Raw genomic sequence first — 20,813 nt, forward strand, 5'->3', positions numbered from 1 at the left:
AGCGACTTTATCGAAACTTCAAGAGAATGGACTTGGCATCACTTCGTATGGATATATCTTGCGCCAACCTCTGTGAACTTCGTGGGTCCTGCGATGACATGTGGCAACAGTGGCTGACTAAGGTTGTGCCCATTCTTGATGCACATGCTCCATTGCGCCACGCGTCTTCCCGACCAAGACAGCATTCACCATGGGTCAATGAACATTTGTTCCTGTTGATACGACGACGTAACCACGCTCATCGGAAATGGCTGCAATCTAAGTGCCAGACTGATTACGATGCGTTTAAAGAAGCCAGGCGTATCGTGACTCGTATGAACCGTGAATTGAAGACGAATTTTTTTCAGTCTAAGTTCACCAGTGTTCAAGGTAATCCCAGGAAAACGTGGAAGGTTTTGAACGAGTTATCCGGAAGACAACGTGTTCAATCCGTTCCACAATGCTCTGCAAGCAACATTGGGTGTGTATTTGCTGATGTTGTCAGTGATCAACAACGAGCACCTGAACTGAGTCTTCCACAGGGCCCAGTGGGACCTAAAGGTTTTACATCCTTCAGTTCGGTGTCAATAGGTTGTGTGCGTAAACTGTTGGGTTCCTTGGACACCAGCAAAGCGACAGGCAGTGATGGAATACCCGCATTTCTTCTGAAGTCCTGCGCTGATTTGCTAGCTCCCTCCTTAACATTGATATTTAATGCATCTCTTGCTGTTGGTTCTGTGCCGGACGGCATGAAGTTAGCACATGTCACGCCGGTATTCAAGGCTGGAAATCCTCAAGATCCGGGAAATTATCGCCCTGTGTCTCTCCTGCCAATTGTGTCGAAGCTGTTAGAACGAATTGTCCATAGACAACTATCCTCATTTCTGGACAAGGAGAATTTGTACCCTCCCTGTCAGTTTGGCTTTAGACGTCAACATTCAACGGAAGACGCTCTAGTTTTCGTCACGGACACGTTTGTTCGCGCTCGCGATGCCGGACAAATTACTGGTGCTGTGCTCGTGGATATGTCCAAAGCATTTGACAAGGTCAGGCACCAAGTGCTCATTAATGATTTGTTTGAGCTTGGCATATCTGGTTCAGCATTAGTTTGGTTTGCCGACTATTTGTCCAATCGTCGCCAAATAGTGCACATTGCTGAGAACTATAGCCCTCCTTTCCCCTGCATGTGTGGCGTTCCCCAGGGCTCTGTTCTTGGTCCGCTGCTTTTTGTACTCTATGTTCGTTCGATCCAGTCCATTGTCTCCGAGTTTTGTGTGAAAGTTATTCAATTTGCTGACGATATTCTATTGTATGTTTGCGGTACGCAGAAGAATGCGCTTAGCAACTCCCTGTCTGCAGCTGTCTCAGCCATTAGTACCTGGCTGTCAAACCGCAATTTAATTCTAAATGCTCGGAAGACACAAGTGCTCTTCCTGTCTACGCCACATATTACTGACCACCAATTTGCAGTCTACTGCCATGGAGTGCAGCTCAAGCAAGTGACATGTGCAAAGTACCTTGGAATACATTTGGACCAGGATCTTTCTTGGAGCACTCAAGTTGATTCTATGGTCTCCAAACTAGCCAGTAAAATTGGTATTCTGTTCCGAAATCGACACAATATTCCGCTGACTTGCCGAGAAACCTTCGTAAAGTGCCTAGTGTTGCCAGATTTTCTATATGCATCAAATTGTTTTTCTGCTGGCCTTTCCTTAACCCAGTTAGGTAGGCTTGAACGAATGCTAAAGCGAGCTTTGCGTTCAGTGTACGATACTGGTTTTTGTAGCCCATCAAGCCCTTTATTTGCGAGACTTGGTCTAGATCGTTTGGCAACCATGTATTGCAAGAAATTACTGTATCTGACGTGGCGCTGTTTGGAAGGCCGCTGTAGTGTCACATTAAGTCAAATGTTCGAGCGTTTAAATAATGGTCTTGCAACGCGCAGCCTTGTATCACGCACTCTTAAGTTGCCCATGCTCAGAACTGCCTTTGCCCGTCATGGCGCTTCCTTCCAATGTGCTAAGCTGTGGAATGATTTGCACCCTCTAGCTCGCTGTGTGGATAACTCCGCCCGTTTTAAGAAACTGTTACCCCAATGCCTTGCTTTTTCACGCTAGTAATTATGACTTTCAGCTATGCAAAATGCGAACATGATCACCTATCCAATACCGGTAGTCTATTATTATATTAATTATTCATATCTTTTTGCATCTTTCCCTCGAGTGGGTCTATTGTTATTAGGCAATTGTCTGTTATAGTCACCACTATAAATAAAAATCCAATCCAATCCAATCCAATCCAGATGGGTTAAGTCCACCCCGGAAATCTCGCAGAGCACCTGCTTACCGGAAATCCGGATTCCTGCGTCCAGTATCTTTTCCCGCTCAGCAGAACTCTTCACTGTAACTACGCAATGTCCAGGCTTGCCCTGAAGGTCCACCTGGCAGACCTGACTTATATCTACCTTACTCTGCTTGAGCGCCTTGGCGTAAAACAAGTGGTCTGCAGACCAGTCCTTCTCAATCCTAAAAGAAAAGGAGGCCGGAGCAGGAGCTCCAAAACTGCCAACCATCTCCATCGTACTCAAGATATGGCGCAGTGACATCCCGTAGCACTGCCGTTCGACCAGGTTCGTCTTCATCTCAGGTCCGCATTGCTCCAAGATTACCTGCTTTGCCATTGCTTGCAGCACCGGGGACATTTTTCCTATATCGGCGCTATACTTGGTGTCCACCTCGCCATCTTCTGTCATAGCGAGTGTGGCCCACACCTCTACCTCTCGGCAAACACGGACAACGTATTGATGAAACGACTCATCTGACCGCTGCTTGCCTGTCAGCAATGTCTTCCACGCTTTATCCGGAGTCTTTCCGAGCGAGGCAAGCAACTCTCGTTTTGCTTCCTCGTAATTATTGCATCCAATACATATCCTCTCCGCTTTGCTACCCGCTAGCGCGATGCGCAGTCGCAGCAGCCATTCGCTTTCTTCGAACTCGTTCTTGAAACAGATGTCCTCGAACAGGTCAAGATAACGCTCCAATGGCTGCGTTCCATCATATGAGGGGATTTTCATCACCGGTTGACGCCCACCGCTGTGACTGGGAGATTCCTCTGAACCTCTCATCGTGGCTTTACCCTCACCCTCCTGCGCATTGGCGATGCGCTCGTTAATCTCCTTGAGTGTTTTGGCAAACTCGGTGCGGAGCGCCTCCTCTCGCCGTCTGGCACTGCGCTCCTCACGCTCCGCGTACTGTTGGAGCCTCTGCTCCACATGTACCTTCAACAACTCGCCTTCTAATCCTAACCGCTCTCCATTGTCGATAAAGCTGGCTTCCAAATTGTTCCAAAGTTCCTCTGCCATGCTCGCTCCTATCCTGGCGTGGTCGCCAAATGTTGTGAACCCTGCAAGATTCTCTAAATTGTCAGGATCGTACGACCACACGGCACGAGGACAACTCTTTTCCTTTACACAGTATATTTCACTTCATCTGATAATTAACAATGAACACTAATAACACCAGCTATTTATAGCATGCAAAAACAGCGTACATGCAAAACATAAGCATATAAAACTGGACATAACAGCGTATACAGCAAAACGCACACAACGCATATAGCGTATGCCATGCAGCAACATCAGCGGTACGGCGGAGTCGAAATACAACATTTCAACGAATGCAAGGCCATAAGCGCGAAGGCCTTTCCCAATTGAGAACTGGTGGTTTACAACAATTATTGAAAAAGGGAAATGTGCACAGTATGTGAATTTTTCTATCGTAGACCCAATCGTTGCATGCTGTTGGTGATTTATTGTACTTTGTTGATTTCTGTCTTGTTGATCTTATGTAAACAGTGCTGACTATAACGTGAGACCATCTGTGGAAAGATTGACGAAAACCGCTAGCAACCCTAAAGGAGAACAATCTTATGTGATGTGCAGTGTTTCTTAGACATGAATGAGTAACCACAATGTGACCTTTCTGACCATCATGTCCTGGGTGATGTACAATGTGATGTTTTGTGATGATTCTGTCTGAGCAGGTCCACCAAGCGCACCAGAGGACCTGTTGGTGGTCCGCCAAAGCTCAGCTTCAGTGACAATCCATATCAAGGTAAGAATATTTTCACCGCAATTATTGATACATGATTATAATATAGCGCGATGCTCGTAGGTGCGAATAGGGGTTTCTGTGCTGTACGGAAAACTAGAGGAGATATGTTGTACTCTTGGTGCTCGGGGATTCATCGTTGTCTCGCTCATGTTGTCCGCTCTAGTTGCAATGGCTGGCAGTTGCATGGATGTGGACTGATCAGCTGCAATAGTTAACTCAATAGGTTGATATGGGCATGCAACAGCAAGCAGACTGGGACTTCTATAGCATCTCTAAGTCTCACAACATCTTGTGTCCATCAGACTATGCAACCGGAATTATGAAGAGCGGCAGTTCTGTTGCTATTCTGCGCTTTGCCTCGCATGACCATCAGGCACTGCAACTGTGATCGCGAATTCTGGTGAAACGCAGAGTTGCTACTGAACCTCCACGTTCATGCCTGGCTGTAGTGGAAAAATGTTTGGCAAAGAACATGGCACACTCTTTTTTAATCATCACAAAAGGCTGTGAACGTTGACGCTGTGTAAACATGCATGGTTGAATTAATCTTAATTTGCCTTTAGTGTTATCTGAAACTCAGATGTTGAGACAATAACATATGATAGAGAAAGGATAGAAAAAAAAGGAACATATGGTTACGAGTTCAGAGTAACTGTCCACCACTGTAACTAAATACCATTATACAGTCAGAAAGTGCAACAACTAGGCACAAAACGGACAGAGTACTGAGACATTCGACGACCTGACACACCTAGCTCCAACACAGCTCCCTCCTTAACCTAGAGCGTTCCGAGTTGGAAGGCTGTTGGTTGGCGCTTCGGAGATGTTCCAGAGCTAGGTGTCAGGTCGTCGAATATCTCAGTACTCTTGACAGTTTTCTGCCTAGGTGTTGCACTTTCTGACTGTATATAGTTTCTAGTTACAGTGGTGGACAGTTACTTCTAACTCGTTTCCATATGTCCTTTTTCATTTCTACATTCATGTTATTGCAATTAGTTAGTCCATCACTGTCACAAATAAGTACAGTATTGTAGGATACTGGAGCTCGTATTGTAGGATACTGGCGATCTCTGCTGAACAGACCTGAAGCAGTAAAAATGACTTTCTATGCCGAGATTTAGTGTTATTTTGTTTTGACAATGCCCCGGCCCATGAGGAAAACGTAATGAAAGAAATCAAGCTAGGAAGGACATGGACTGAGTTTTAAAACGCCAGGTCGGCAGGACATTTTCCTAGCGTAGAGGATGGAGCAATTATGCTGCTTAACGAAGTAATAGATCAAAGATTGAGTGGATATAACTGAAGTTTACACAGAGGGCTGTAACTCAATCACAGCCATTCCATTCTCAGGGACACAGAACACCAAGGACAATACTTGGTTGTTACATTATCGTAATTGACATTACGGAAACCAGGGACTACGAAATGACGGAAAAGCAGACTACACTCAAAGAGACGAACAAGAAGACTGACAAAAGGACTCTCGACTACAAGATCGCGCATGCTCATGTCAGACATGCACGCGACTAGACGGAGACAGGTTGGGGAATGCCATCACGCAGGAAAACAACATAATCATTAAACAACAGAATTTGATTTCGGCTTCAGGAGATAGCACAGAAGAGAATTGGTTCTTGCGGGAGCCTCCTAGTTTCGCTCTACACGAGTATCCTAGAATATTCTGCAGATCTGTTTGTATTGATTGCAACAAGTTGATATCAACCATACACTACAAATATTGACCCTTTCATCCTCTGCAAGAAAATGCTTTGGTCCCAGGGCATTATTGACTACTATAGAGCGATAAACTTTCTCGCCGTGCAAATTTTGCTTTTTCAAGGTTTGCGCTGGTTCCCGATGAGAACTTTTTTCGCCTAATCAGTGGGATCTTGTATTGTCTACAATCAAGGTGCAGAGCAGTTTGTGGCGATTTATATTTGCGGATGTGTGATTGTCGCAAAATAGCACAGTTTCATCTCTAGTGAACGTTTCTCAATCTACAGTGTGCTGGTTAATTTATTATTTCTCTATGCTGAGGATTGTTTGTGAAATTATACAAAGTATGACGAGTTTGCAATAGAGCAATGCCAATCAATGTTTTTCAAGTGATAAGTAGCTGAGATTGTAAAAGACTTTTTCTGTTTGCATCCTTCCCTTAAAAATTAGCCTGTACACATTTTTTTGCACCTGTTTGCTTCCTGTGTCCTGTGTGGTGTTTACAGGCTCCAAAGCAAGAGGAGCAAGTACGGGAATATTTTGTCTCCTACAACAGTGTGGAATGCTGTAATACCAACCGATGGCTTTGCAGCAGGCCTAGAGTTGCCGACTGCTCTCTAATAAGCTACCTCTACTGGCAATGTAAGTACTGGGGTACTCCTATGCAGTGTCTGCTCCAGGATTTCCAATTAGCTAGATACACGTGCACCTAGCACACAGCCTCCAGTGTAGGGCCTAGCCGGGTTCAATGTGATGGTGCAATTTCACTTAGACTACTGGTATTTGTGAAATTAATTATTCTTCATGCTATTTAACATCGGAGCATCCCCATTTGTTCCATCTCTGAGATATGATCGTTCAAAATGGCTCGGCGCACAGAATGCGCTTCAGCCAGGAATGAGAAAGGGAATGAAGATCCTGACGACAGAGAGTAGGCCAGATTCACTGAGCCTGCCTTCAAACACCGATGTAAGACAGTCCATCAAGGAAGCCGCGATTCCACGGATGCAATAAATTTCGCGATTTTGGCCCAAACCCGCGATTTTCTGCAAAATCTGCCATTTTCCTCGTTTTGTTTCGGCACCTTTCTTGCAATTTCATTCACTTTTCATGCAGTCCTTTCCATGATCATGTAGGTGTTATTTGCACAGCCTGGCATACTACTCCCGAGTAGACATACGGCGCAAATTTCCTGATTTGGCCCAATCAGCAATTTTCTGCAAATAATTCCACGAATTCCTGGCAAGTTCCACAATTGTCGCCGCTTTTTCGTTGCAGTTTTCTGCCGCAATTTCTTGCGCAAGTTTTCGAAAAATTTCCGCAAATCCCCGCTGGGACAGATGAGAACTAAACGCATAGCGTCTATCATGACTTGTTAAATGTCCGCATGTCTCTGTTGTATTTCCAAACTCTTCTTGATAAAGTGAGATCAGCCACATGATTCCAAACGCCGGCAAGGCCAGCTGTGCAGGTACATACAGTAATCTTCACCTTGCCAGTTTTCTGTAAGGATACATTTGTTTTGGTTAGTATGGTCTTCTTCATTGAAGGTACACCGTTGCAACGAATGAACATGGCATCACTACTTCCTTTGCCAGCTTGATGGTCTGACATACTGTAAAACGGGAAAGTCTAACGAGATACAAAGTCTAATGTTTTAACCACCAATTTGAATGACGCTTCAATTTTGTTTCGTTATTTGAAAAAAAACGTTATCGCTAGAAGTCTGCGTAAAGATGCGCATGCAGATCGGTGGCCATCGTTAAAATTACTGCACGTAATCATGTCAACATTACAAAAACGTTTTAAAAACATTTTGGTCATTAGACTTTCCGGTTTTACTGAATTCAGATTCGAAAAATGTTGTAGCCCTTGTCTATGCCCTTGAACGAAGAGAATACATCAGGGTCAGAAGCATAACCCTCGTCAGTGCTAGCAGAACACAAGCAACTCGTGCATAGCATAAACAATGATAGATGTTTCCACGACATGCTAGTACATGGATGGAAACCGAACGTTTGGCAGTTTCTCCAATGATGCCGTCCACCGACTCTCTGGGAACACAACACTAACTTGTACACCTACGTCCAAACTTGGTCCAGCCCACTCCTGACTCCTGACATTTCCTCTCTAAACTTGCGCTGCTGCCACGATCGATCAACGCTATCAGCTATCAGTGTCACTGGCCAATTAGCCTATCACGCTATAGTGGATGAGACCCTAAACATACGGAAGAGTCTCCACCCAACTCAGATGCATGGGAACATTTTGTCGCTTCGGAGAAATAGTCGGAGCTAAAAATCCCGCGCCCTGCGAATTCCATTCAGAACAAGCGCATAGATTTGGCTAGGCCACCCAACCGGGTAAACGTATGTGCTGCAACCCATGGTGCACGTCTCTCTTTAGAAACGCATGACCTAATATGCATAGGGACTATAACTAGCCAAAGATAAATTCTGGACTATGTTAAACAAATTAGAAAATTGTTGTGCACCATTTTACAAAGGACTATACTACGGTAATAACTGGAGCATAAGCCACACTTTAGATACCAGGTATTCACCCAAGAAAAGTCACTGCGGCTTATATTACGATGGTCAAATTAGCGTTGATGAATGTGGTAAATGTAAAATGGTTGGTGAATGGGGAGGGGTATTTCGTGACAGTCTTGTTGCGGCATATCCTCCAAAGTGACTTATACTGAGTGAAATACAGGGTTATATTGAAAATTGTTTGGCTACACTATTTTCACTGAAGCTTGTTGCTGGTCTGTGTGCACTTCCAGATTTTATTACTGGTTCGAAGAATTGAACAGAATTAAACACGCGCCCATATCCAACAATGAAGTAGCAAATGTTTTGTACCATAACGTTTGTTGTTTGCCATGAGCAGCGCGAGTTTATTTGTGTTCATTGCTAGGTTTAAAGAATGGGTAGAACTTCAAATTCAAAGGATCAATCGGGGAAGCAAACTGCCTGAAAAGAGAAGAAGAGAAGGCCAGACCCACCAGGACTCGAAACCGGGACCTTGCTTGTCTTAAAAAAATAATCACTTTCTTTCACCTCTGGTGTAACGTTCTAGAAACTGACCTTGGAACTTCCCCTGGGGGAGGGAAAAAGACACAAGTGCCATATCAGTATGTGTGGTACGTGTTGTGAGCTGCCTCTTGGAGTGGACAACTTGTCCTCGCCTTCCGCATTCGTTTTGCTCTCATGGATCAGTTGGCGAGAGCATTGCTCATGACAAGCTAGGTCCCGGGTTCGACTCCTGGCAGGTCCGGCATTTCTTCTCCTTTCGTGACTATTTTTGGTTATTATCTCCACGTAGAATATTCAAAGAACGAGTGTGGCTTTTTTCCCCTCCATAGATGATGCCATTATGAGGTTATGGCTGTCATACGACTGCATAAGGACTGAACCAATGAGGTCATGATGTCATCATGCCTGCTTAATGTTCCATTGTGTGCGCCATGTAGAATGATGTCATAATGAGGTTGGTCGTTCTACATGAGCAGGAGATTTGAATCCTGATGAGGTCATTATGATGTCATTCTTACTTCATGCTCTCTTTGTTTTTTGCTCTGTGTTCTGCCCTGTGAAGATGTGAACGAGAGCAGTCTACCTGTGATTGTGATTGACTTCTGTGCGGGACAGACGTACTCTGTTTTGATCCGCGCAATAAACGACAAAGGTTCCGGACCCTACTCGTATACGATGATTAGCGCCAATGGCAGCAGGTCTGATGATGGGACCTCGTCCAGTCATTCCAGCACCTCAAGCCCAAAGGAGACCTCATCCAGTCCATCCAGCCCCTCCAACGAAACGGAGACCTCGTCCAGTCCATCCAGCCCCTCGAACACAACGAAGACCTCATCCAGTCCATCCAGCCCCTCGAACACAACGGTGAAACCGCGAATTATCCTAGGTAGAGTAGTTTATGATGATATTGTACATTTTTCTAATCACTCACAGACCCCAGTACAGCCGTTTACACATTACACATTAGGATACCTGAACATAAACAATCAAAATATGGTCTCTTTGCTGCATACGTCATAAACCTTTCAACAAATGTTCGGACATGGCCCATTCTCAGGCTGGAAACAGAGAAAAAATATTGCATATAACCAGTAATTACTGTGACATGAGACCATGTGTGGAAAGTCTGAAGAAAACCGCTAGCAACCCGAAAGGAGAATTATGCTTGTGTAAGGTTCAGTGGTTCTCACACACCGATAAATAACCCCGGATCTGCTCACCTTTCCGTGACCCTTGAAGTTGAAGTTCACCCTAAAATAAAACTTCACAACTCAGAGCGACAAATGCACCGTTTCCAATAGTGACAGTCCCCGGTTGATCAGAGCAGCCGTGCCCAAGTTATACCAGCTTGAAGTTTGCACTAAATTAGGTGACATGATGATGGTGTCGTTAACTTGCCCAGACTAGGCCGGGTTTATGACGTCAGAGAGATACTTTGTATGGGAGTAGATGGGGAAAAACCAATTTACTTCCTGTTTCTCTGCAACGATGAATTTCATACTAGAAATGTTTTCCAGTCGGGATACTGGTAGAGCGCCACTTCTTTGTGACAATGGAGAGCCAAAATACTGAATTTTCCCCATCTACTCCCATACTATGTCCATCTCTCTGATGTCATAAGTCTGGTCTGGGCAAGTTAATGATGTCACCATGCCACCAAATTTAGTGGAAACTTCAAGCTGGTATAAGTCGGGAACGGCTGCTCCGATCAACCTCGAACCTCCACGGAACCACCATTGAAATCAGTGAATTATCCATACAGGTTGTGAAGTTTTCACTTTAGGGTGAATTTCCCCTTTAATTCATCTGCTAACTTTGTATGGTATAGTCCTTTGGCGTCTCCGCCCCTTGACTGGAAAACACTTGTTGATGAATTTGACGTTTCTGACCATCAGGCCCTGTTCGATGTGCAATGTGCTATTTTGTGATGATGCTGTCTGAGCAGATCCACCAAGCCCACTGAAGGAGGTCCACTTTGTCCGCCTGAGCTCAGCTTTAGCGGCAATCAATGTCAAGGTGGGAATATTTCGATGACATTCTTCTTTCATGACCATGGTATAGTGTGATCTTCGTAGGTGTGCTTAGGGGTGTCTGTGCTACAAGTAGAGGAATTATGTTGCACTCTCTGGTCCGCTACTTTTGCTCGACATTCGTAATCTGGAATATTCTGCAGACGCCAGTGTATGGATTGTGATAACTATGATAGTATCAACCCTATACTAACGTATTGGCCTATCCATCCTCTGTAAGCAAATGTTTTGTTCCCAGCGAATTTTTGACTGTGAGGGATACTTTACTACTTTTCTATGCTGCGGATTGTTCATGCAACTACACAAAGTAAGAACAGTTTGCAATCAACCAACGTCAAAATTCGAATGTCCACCATGGTTGAAAGTAATGAGCAGATCAGCTTGTAGAAGTATTTTCCTGGTTTCACCTTTCCCTCAAATGAATTAGCTTGTAAAAATTTAGATTTGGCAGGACTGAGCCAAGGATAAATGCATAATAAGGAAAGAGGACCAAAGAGCTACAAGTTAAAAGCTAGAATATCGACATATATTTTGCATATTTTACTTCCTGTGTCCTGTATGGTGTTTACAGGCTCCAAAGCCAGAAGACCGAGTAGCGGAAATTTATATCTTCTACCACAGTGTGGAATGCAGGGGTGCCAAACGATGGAATTGCAGCAGACATGCAGTTACCAGTTGCTCCCTACAGGGCTTCCACTACTGGAGATGTAAGTGCCGAGGTACCCATATGCAGTGTCTGCTCTAGGATTTCCAACCACCTAGGTACACATGCACCGGGAAAACAGGAAACTCCGAGTTATACTGACAACATTGGTTAGCTAAGCGCGGAAAAATCTTGTGGATGCCAGGAATCCAGTTCACCGGTTCGTCACGGACATATCTTGGTCGACATGCACCGCGGATTGAGAAAAAATGACCAAGATGGCTTGGTGGAAGGACATCTTCTTCGTGTGTCTTTCACAGCATTAACCAACAAGATTCTCTTCCGCACTGGCCCTTTGCTGTACAGACTAGACCAGTATATTACACTCACCAACATTCACCTTGCCAGTTTTCTATAAGTATACTTTCGTTTTGGTCGATGTGGTTTTCTTCATTGAAAGTAGTATTGCAATGAAAGAACACGATATCACTACTTCCCTACTGCCAGCTCGATCGTTTGACATGTCCAGGTTCGAAAAAGGTGTAGCCCTTGTCTATGTCCTTGAAAATAGAGAATACGTCACGGTCAGAAGTGTACTCCTCGTCAGAGCTCCTAAATAGCGTCCTATGGAAACGCGACTTCGTGTCTCAAGAGCACAAACACCTCCTCTCTCTGATAAAACAATACAATCGATGTGATATTCTAGATTTTGACCTGGCCACGCCGAAAAGCACGTCTGCCATCGGAAGTATAGAAACTTGTTTCCAGAGAATCAGTGTCTGGGTGCGAGGGAGTCAAGTCACTACTATACTCCATTGTATCCACCATGGATAATAATGTCATTGCAGAGGTCTAGCAAGACGATATTCCCATTCTTGTTCGCACTCCAGGAAAGTGGAACACGGTGACGGAATATTTCGTTATGTGAAGGATTAGCAAACAGACTTCTCACATGCATGACGTTAGCACGTCGCACATGATTGTATATGATTGTGTACAGACAGTAGAGAGTCGTAAATTTATACTCCTGACACGAATCCGAGATTCGTGTTTCAACTACTTTTCCGAACGATGATGTCGAAAGTTCGCAATCGAACCTAAAAATGTTTGCGAACTGGAACGCAAGATTCGTGATGCTAGACCTCCGCATTAAGAAGTCATGGGTTCTACAGCAACAGAATCATTCAAACCTTATGTGGTCATTTTTTATGATGTCATGCTCACTCCATGCTCTCTTTGTCATGTGCTCTGTGTTCTGCCCTGTTAAGATGTGAATGAGAGCAGCAGTCTACCTGTGGTTGTTAGTCGCCTCTGTCCGGGACAAGCGTACGATATTTATATCACCGCAATAAACGAACAGTTCACCTTTGGACCGGGCTGGTGGCTTTACGTCCATGGAAATGTTGATGGGATCAGGCCCAGTCCATCCAGCCCCTCAAACACAGCGGAGACCTCATCCCTTCCACCCAGTCCCTCGCACCCAACAGAGAATCCGCTAACAACCCAAGGTGGAGTAGTTTCTGATGAGATTGTACATTTTTCTAATCACTCACAGACCCAGTACAGCCGTTTACACATTACACATTAAGATACCTGAACACAAACAATCAAAATAATTATGGTCTCTTTGCTGCATACGTCATCAACCTTTAACAAATATTCAGGCATGGCCCATTCTTAGGCTGGAAATATAGATACAACAAACTTTCCTGTATGGGCCAAGCCCGAAAATTTGATGACGTAGGCAGGAAAAATACCACATTTTGAGTGTTTGCGTTGAGGTATCCTAATGGGTAATGAGATTGAACATGTCAAATGTTTCCATATGCAATCGTGGGAAAACAAATCCGATCCCCTATCAAAAGTGTGGTCAAGTTTCTTTTCAATTTCATAATACACAATCACAATACCCATGCGAGGACCTAAGGGGGCACATGAGCCTTGGTGCTGCTTTCGACTCGCGGGTCGGGTACCCTTCGCCACGACTGTAGTTTGCGCTGCAGTTCGAACCATCTACAAGAACAGATTCTCACTCGTTACAATGAGTGCGGTTGGTACGTTAACCCCCTTAGTGAATATTTTCTCTGCGGAATCAGATACCAACCAACTATCACCAAAGTATGCTTTATATCGGCCAAGTCCCACTGACCATGTAATAAGTAGCATGATGATTGCATTGAGCAAGAAACTCTGAGTCTGTAAACATCCGTTGCACCTTTTGTGTGTACTAGTGCTCCACATTATTGTGTTGAGCCCTCTCCGCTGGCAGAAGGAAGTTTTCCTCCTTGTAAACCCCTTTAGTGAATGTGATATCCCCTGGCGGAACGTGGTCTATACAACCGTTTCCAGGTCCGCTTACAAGATAATTCGTCGGCAATTCTCTTCTTCTAATAATCTTTCACTTTGAATTTCATTGTATTGTAGAGAAAGATTATCAGAACAGGAGAATTCAAAGAGCACAAAAATAGCTGCTTTGCTATGAACTATTCTGCTGCCCAATGAAATCGCCTCGATTCCCTCATTTTTCTTCACTGCACCAGTAATCGTCTCGGTGTTCACATGTCCATAACTGAACAGGACTCGGAGGTTCTTGACTCTGGCGACAAAATCTCTTTGAGCAGCGCTACATGCCCTGCCCCATGGCATGTGGCACTCGACTTTCAGCACACTCTCTGCCTCTAGGTGTGGCACTCGAACACTTTCAGCAATTGCGAACGCCGTATGGTATGTGGTTTGTTCTAAGCTTACACGCAATACCCGTGAACAATGGGTGTTTTGAGAGCATAGGAATGGATAAAATATTCTACGTTTTCCTTTTAACACACAGCCAAGTTCCATATATGACCTGCTACATCTGTAGACTGGTGAAGGCGCTGCGTCCAATTTCGTAATGCAGTTCGGAACGGGGTGCAGGTTCGGGTGTGTAAGTGTGAGTGTAGGTGGGGGTGGTTATTATAGTTAGATTTAAACCTAAGGGGACGGCGGTACTCCACTTCCTGAAACGGTTCTGTTTGTATGGGTGAGTACCCAACAAGATGTTACTCGATGAGTTAATGACAAAATTTATGATGTCATTCCAGATTGCATTATGTCATTCCAGGTTGCATTATGTCATTCCAGATTGCATTATGTCATTCCAGATTGCATTATGTCATTCCAGATTGCATTTTGTCATTCCAGATTGTATGATTTGTATCCACCACATGCAGTGTTGCTTGCAGGAAACCAAACAACAGAAACGCCTGACAAGCTGACGGCGGCATTCACCACTACCCAACTAGCACTCGGTGGTATTGCGGTATTCAGCATGTTCTTGATGATAGTGCTTGTCCTCCGGATCCGTTCCCTTGTGACTGCCAAGCGACGACGGGAAAGTCTCAAAAATCAAAAACTTTCGACCAAATCAAGGGATTTTGATTGTGTGCTTGTACTATCACCCAGCGGTAAGTTTATGCTGAACATGCAACCTGTACCATTATCTTAGCTATAGGCTACAATATCTACCTTCACTGATGAGAGTTTCATACTCGAAACAGCTACATGTATATGAAGGAATTCAGTACCAACAGCTGTGTCGCTTTCCCGATGGTGTGCTCTGCCGACGTATCGAGGTCGGCTGGAAAGCGCAGTCATGGTGTGTTAGTGGTTGAGAAATCTCTACATGGCAGTCATGGCGCGTTAGTGGTTGAGAAATCTATACAGAGCTGAATACTGCTGTTTACCTCCTTGATAGAACTTGTATTTTGATATAAGATTGAATACCAAACCCTGCAGCAATCGTCTATTCGACAGTGTTACATCCTTAGAAACAGAGTGCTTGACTTGCTTGGGATTATTTACGGCCATGTCTGATTGAAAGCCGCATCATATCTTGCAATCGTCAGGTAGGAAATATTCAGCGTGACTCCGGCAGGCTGTTTACCTTACAGGAGCCCCGATAGGAGGTGCATGTGAGCACGTCGGCAAATGAATGAAAGATACATGGTGGACTGATAAGCATTTCGGGACCTGGTGTCATCAAACACACGTCTGTAGGTCGAACGAGCAGGGTGATTTGACTTACGGGAATTGTTTGGAAATGTGCCTTGCGTGGAATAATAATGATGCAATTATGCAATGATGCTTGATAAAAAGAACTAGTAACTGGCTTACTCTTTTGCAAATAGTACAGGTGATCACTGTCATCTGTGGGTGTGTGCGTGTATTTTTGTGAACGGTTGTATGTGTGTGTGTGCCTGTATTTTTGTGAACGGTTGTATGTGTGTGTGTGCGTGTATTTTTGTGAACGGTTGTATGTGTGTGTGTGTGTGCATGTGTGTGTATGGTGTATTTTGTGAACGGTTGTATGTGTGTGTGTGTGCACGTGTGTGCGTGTACTTCTGTGTGTACTTGTGTGTACGTGTATATAATTATAATGTGTGTATCAACACCGATAACATGATCTTCTCGGCACCCTGCTTCCAGGCAGTAGGGCCAGTTGATAGCTCTCTGCCGCCTTGTCACCATCATCATCTTTGCACCGCGCATCTCACTACCTGGGCCAGCTCGGTTTTATCACCTTTATCACCTTGGTACCGCGACCCTTACTGGCTAGGACACTGTATCGGATATGAGTTGACAGCGCCCCTAGCGCTTTCTGTTATCCTTGTCCCGCCATACTGGGCTATAAATAGTGGGTTATTTTTCTTGATGTTCATATCACCTGATGAGTGCCTGAGATGGCATGAAACTTTAAGTTGTGACTGATCAAGCCATCTGTTGTTCTGACTAGTGTGTAATTATAATGTGTGTGTGTGCATGTGTGTGTGTGTGTGTGTGTGTGTGTCGCTAGTTGCTGCTTCCAGCATTGTCAACGCTGCAATCGCTGCTTCAAGTCCCGGGCTGGTTTTAACCGCCATAACTGCAACCGTGGAAAACGTCTTGCTGCAGCCGATAGGGAATCACTGCCGCTGATCTGCATGCATTGCCCGAAACGTTTCCGACGACAGCAAGATTTGACGAGGCACCAGAAGTCCTGCCAATGACGGTGCACTCCAAACTCTGGCCCCCTCCGGGGGTGACATTGCCCAATGGGCAGTCATGCTATAGTAGTAGTAGTAGTGTGTGTGTGTGTGTGTGTGTGTGTGTGTGTGTGTGTGTATTTGTGTGCATGTGTGTATCTCTGTTTTCTCCACAGGTGTAGACTCTAGTTGAAATGATGAGACTAAGTAAGTTCTTGCCTGTTTTATAAATCAGTTTTCCAAGGCATTCTCAATCAACTGTAGTGTCATGAGTATTGTAAAGAGTACATACGCCTCCTGCATATACAATAAATAAATAAATTTAAATTTCACGGTTCGCGTGAGACTCGGCTGGAAGCCGAGTTTTCCACATCCGCCGTGGGAACGCCACCACCCTCTAGGATCAAAGGCGCAGATGCAGCGCCTAAACGGTGGGAGCTGCATATACAATGTACCCTCCGTAATTAGAGAAGCCGACACTGAAATTTGCGAGTTTCTGAATATGCCAAATTTGGAAATCTCACTCTAAACAGACTAGATTGTTTCAACGACAGCGTTGATGCTGCTTTACAAAATGGAAAGTTATTATTTTTTTAGTCGATACATACCAAACGTGGCTGCTCATTCACGAGCAAGAACAGTCCTGGTATTAGGTCATAATGTTTACATCTCCCAAAACATCTGTAGTGCAGCACTGGAAAACTCGTTTAAAAGTGCCAAAAAGAAAATTTGTGATAAGGATACAAAATGAAAGCTGAAAATTGACCGAAAATTGATTTGGCACATTTTGAATTCCAGCTGTTTTAAAATATTTAGAAAAGAAAATGTCCAAACTCCTCAAACGTCAAGTGTGGTCATTATCGTTTTCATTCTGTTACCGCTGTACATCTTTACTAGAATGGCCGTGATGAACCAAAAGGAGTTGGACGTTGAAGACGTTCTGAGCAGCGGTGGTGACCTCCAGGGCAGCTTGTCCAGTCAAGCCAACAGCCAGGTACACGTGTGTGCTTTTGATCCGGAGGAGACTTGCCGCCAGGACCAGCTACAGTGTGCGCAAAGTGTTGGTGATGATGGTTAGTGTTCTTATTTTCTTCTACATGTATTTCTTCCGCGTTCCTGGTGTTGGCGTGGAGATTTCTACTTTGATACTATGATGAGTTGGCCAAACAGCTACAGTGTGCTCATTGGGCAATAACGTAGTTTGTACTCCCAACACATGGCAGCTGGGTATGGGTGTGTAGGTTGTTGCACAGTGCATTGCCACCGGTTGGGTATGGTTGTGTATGGTGTTGACCAGTGCATTGTCACCATCTGGGCAAGGTTGTGTAGGGTGTTGAACAGAGTGTTGCTGTCACACGCACGCACGTATGCACGAACGCACACACACACACAAGCGCACAGACACATGCATACACGTGGACTTGTTGCTCGCTGCCAAAACTGACCACGTGGGTCTCCCCGGGAGAGGAGAGAGAGACTCAAAAGGAATCTTGGAAAGATGACTCAATTGGCTATTGAACCGTCCAACAGCCGACACCCCCTGAAATCCCCAAAAGTCTGAGTGGACTTGAAAATGATCCCACTTACGGGCTCACCACACCTCAGTAAGTGGGTGAGGTCAGGGTGCAGAAAAAGGATTGACGGCATCAGGGTATCCGTCCCGGGATCCAAATGCAGTTACCACTGCCCCCAGTGAAGGTAATAGTTGCTACTAGTGTGGGTGGTTAAATCAGAGTGGATCTGATATAGGCTTCACTAGCACCATTGATTACACTCGAGATAATCTAGCCAGAAGCAGTCCATGGTTAACAGGTATGTATACTTCAAATAGACAGTATACGAACCCTGGAACCAACAAAGGTGGCAGGTACAACATAACACCTTCATGCGACCGAGCCCGTTGGCAACAGACCCGACACAATCAGGCATACGTGTACCCATCAACCGAACTAGCTGGCACACACACACACACACACACACACGCACGCACACACACAACAACAACCTCTTCTGCGGGTACAGCAGCAACAGCAAGACAATTATAATTCTCTAACATAGTACACTTTTGCCTGGACCAGACGTTCTTTGTCTGCCGCTCAACCAGCTACATTAATGATACCATTGTTCCATTCACATTCTCATGTGTGTTTCATTCTGCACAGACAGGAGTACCTGTACCTCCCTTGAATCAGAGTACATCTGCGAGACGTTATGAAAGTGGCGTCATGAAAGGGGATTTACTGATATCTTCGCTTCAAATCACCCCTAATTGGCTAAGTGCTAGTTGTCGCGATTATCGCGATGAAATACATGAAAATGAATTCTGAATGAACCTATTGCTGTGCAAATCTCTGTACACGTTGCTGCGCATATTGCTGTGCACGTTGCTGCGCTTATCTCTGTACACGTAGCTGTGCTTATCTCTGCATAAGTCGTTCCTCTGCATAGCTCTGTACACGTTACTGTGCATAGCTCTGTACACGTTACTGTGCATAGCTCTGTACACGTTGCTGTGCATAGCTCTGTACACGTTGCTGTGCTTATCTCTGTACGCGTTGCTGTGCTTATCTCTGTACACGTTGCTGTGCTTATCTCTGTACACGTCGTTGCATTACTTGCAATGCGTATTGATGTGCACGTTGGTGTGCAGACTGCTGTACATGCGGTTTTACAGAGGTCCTACATTGTATACTGCCGTGTTTACTCATTCGCTCTTCTGTCATTCAAGACGTTTTGTCACTCGAAAGACTTGCCAGAATGCACCACACCCTGGTCAATCCACACACGGTGTTTTTGGGGAATTCGCAGCTCGCCAGTTGAGCTTGGATTGGCCGATGACATGCTGTCTCCTGGTGATGAAGATCAGGGCAATCGACCTGTGCAATTGCTTCATTGTAGAGCAGTGTCTACAGTTCTTGCAAGGGAAATCCAACCCGATTAATGATGTAGCATCGCATCCGAGTGCATAGAACAGTATGTGTAGAGCTAGGGCTCCGTAGCGCCCGCACTATTTTATTCCTGAGGTTGGATTTCTCTGGCCAGCACTGTACATGGTGGATGTGGCATGAAAAGCATTGGTGATAGTCCATCAGACGGCCCCGAAGGGGTGGGGGAGGGGAGGGGGGGGGGGCGGGGAGAGGAGGGGAACCAGGCTCGATCTACAGGAAAAAATGCTGACTTTATCCTTCTGGCGAGGTCAAGAATTAGTACTCAATCGCATCACACGACCTGAAATACTGCAATTCCAATCGCACAATCCCCATTGCATTAAGGAAATAAGTAGATCCGTGCTTCATGATTGTGTCTTTTGTGCGAACTTTGCTGCTAATGCTACGGCGCAGAGTTCTCTTACTCTCCCCCCCCCCCACTCATGGTGCATTTCGGTAGCCATGACGTCGTGTGACGCTAGGTTGGCGGAGCTCCCCAAACTACCTCACCACCACTGCCCCGACTCCTACAGTGTCTGGCTTCACTTGTGGCTTCACGTTCTTCATCTCATGTTTGGCATTGAAATGGTCTGCAAAACATGAAGACGATTACTGAATGACCTCATTCACACCGGTAACCATGACTCCATGTTGTAGATATTAGCACGTTATGTTATTTCTCATAAAAAGGACACACTTCAGGCTCATTACAAACATCTTGAAATCCTTTGCAAGCAGAAACAAATCAAATTCACACTTAGGCTGTTAGGTAGGTCGTCAAAACCTCGTTAGTTACATGTATGTCCAGTGGTTGTCTCTTGTTGTCGCACTACATGTCACGCTTATTGAGTTTTCTCGCATTTGCACCTTTGTGTCATTATTGCAATTTTCGCTGTTTACTTTAGCTATCTTCTTTCTTTCTTTCTTTCTTTTTGCGCTGTTTTACCACCTTCTTACTGTATTTAATCCACTGTTCCTGTTCCTTTTCCCTTGCCTGTATTTCACCTGATGAGAAGGCTTGAAAGTATACTTGTGAAGACAAAAACTTTCAAGATGTTTGTAATGAGCCTGAAGTGTGTCCTTTTTATGAGTATTATCGCATTTTTGTCTCAGAGGAAACTGTTTATGTTATTTCCTGTATACATCGCTGCTCCCATCAATAAAGCAAATACATCATCAAATCTGATAACAATGGATGAGCTGGATCGACATTTGTAACGGCTTACAAATGTGAATATCATGTGGAGAAACCAAACAAAATGTGATCAACAATCAAGAAACACATGCGACCGGGGGACTATTATAGTGAATATCAAACAGAAATGGAGTGAAAAGTATCACCTGTAAGGAAACGACAAGAATAGCTAG

General features: G+C 44.8%; 2 protein-coding genes across 2 annotated transcripts in view; both read left to right on the top strand.

Annotated features, from left to right (window-relative positions):
• LOC135826064 (uncharacterized) overlaps positions 1–15,036 on the top strand; it is a 29,124-nt gene extending 14,088 nt beyond the window's left edge. The window contains exons 3-9 of the mRNA XM_065338705.1: positions 4,021–4,091; positions 6,314–6,449; positions 9,408–9,731; positions 10,791–10,861; positions 11,447–11,582; positions 12,787–13,026; positions 14,728–15,036. Coding sequence (XP_065194777.1) covers positions 4,021–4,091; positions 6,314–6,449; positions 9,408–9,731; positions 10,791–10,861; positions 11,447–11,582; positions 12,787–13,026; positions 14,728–15,002 — 1,253 coding nt within the window. The 3' untranslated portion in view covers positions 15,003–15,036. The remainder of the gene's footprint in view (positions 1–4,020; positions 4,092–6,313; positions 6,450–9,407; positions 9,732–10,790; positions 10,862–11,446; positions 11,583–12,786; positions 13,027–14,727) is intronic.
• LOC135826063 (uncharacterized) overlaps positions 1–19,389 on the top strand; it is a 121,150-nt gene extending 101,761 nt beyond the window's left edge. The window contains exons 11-12 of the mRNA XM_065338703.1: positions 17,416–17,591; positions 18,681–19,389. Coding sequence (XP_065194775.1) covers positions 17,416–17,591; positions 18,681–18,733 — 229 coding nt within the window. The 3' untranslated portion in view covers positions 18,734–19,389. The remainder of the gene's footprint in view (positions 1–17,415; positions 17,592–18,680) is intronic.
• The last annotated feature ends 1,424 nt before the right edge of the window (positions 19,390–20,813 follow it).

Source organism: Sycon ciliatum, chromosome 10 (assembly GCF_964019385.1).
Source record: "Sycon ciliatum chromosome 10, ocSycCili1.1, whole genome shotgun sequence".
In the NCBI taxonomy this organism is placed as follows: domain Eukaryota; kingdom Metazoa; phylum Porifera; class Calcarea; order Leucosolenida; family Sycettidae; genus Sycon; species Sycon ciliatum.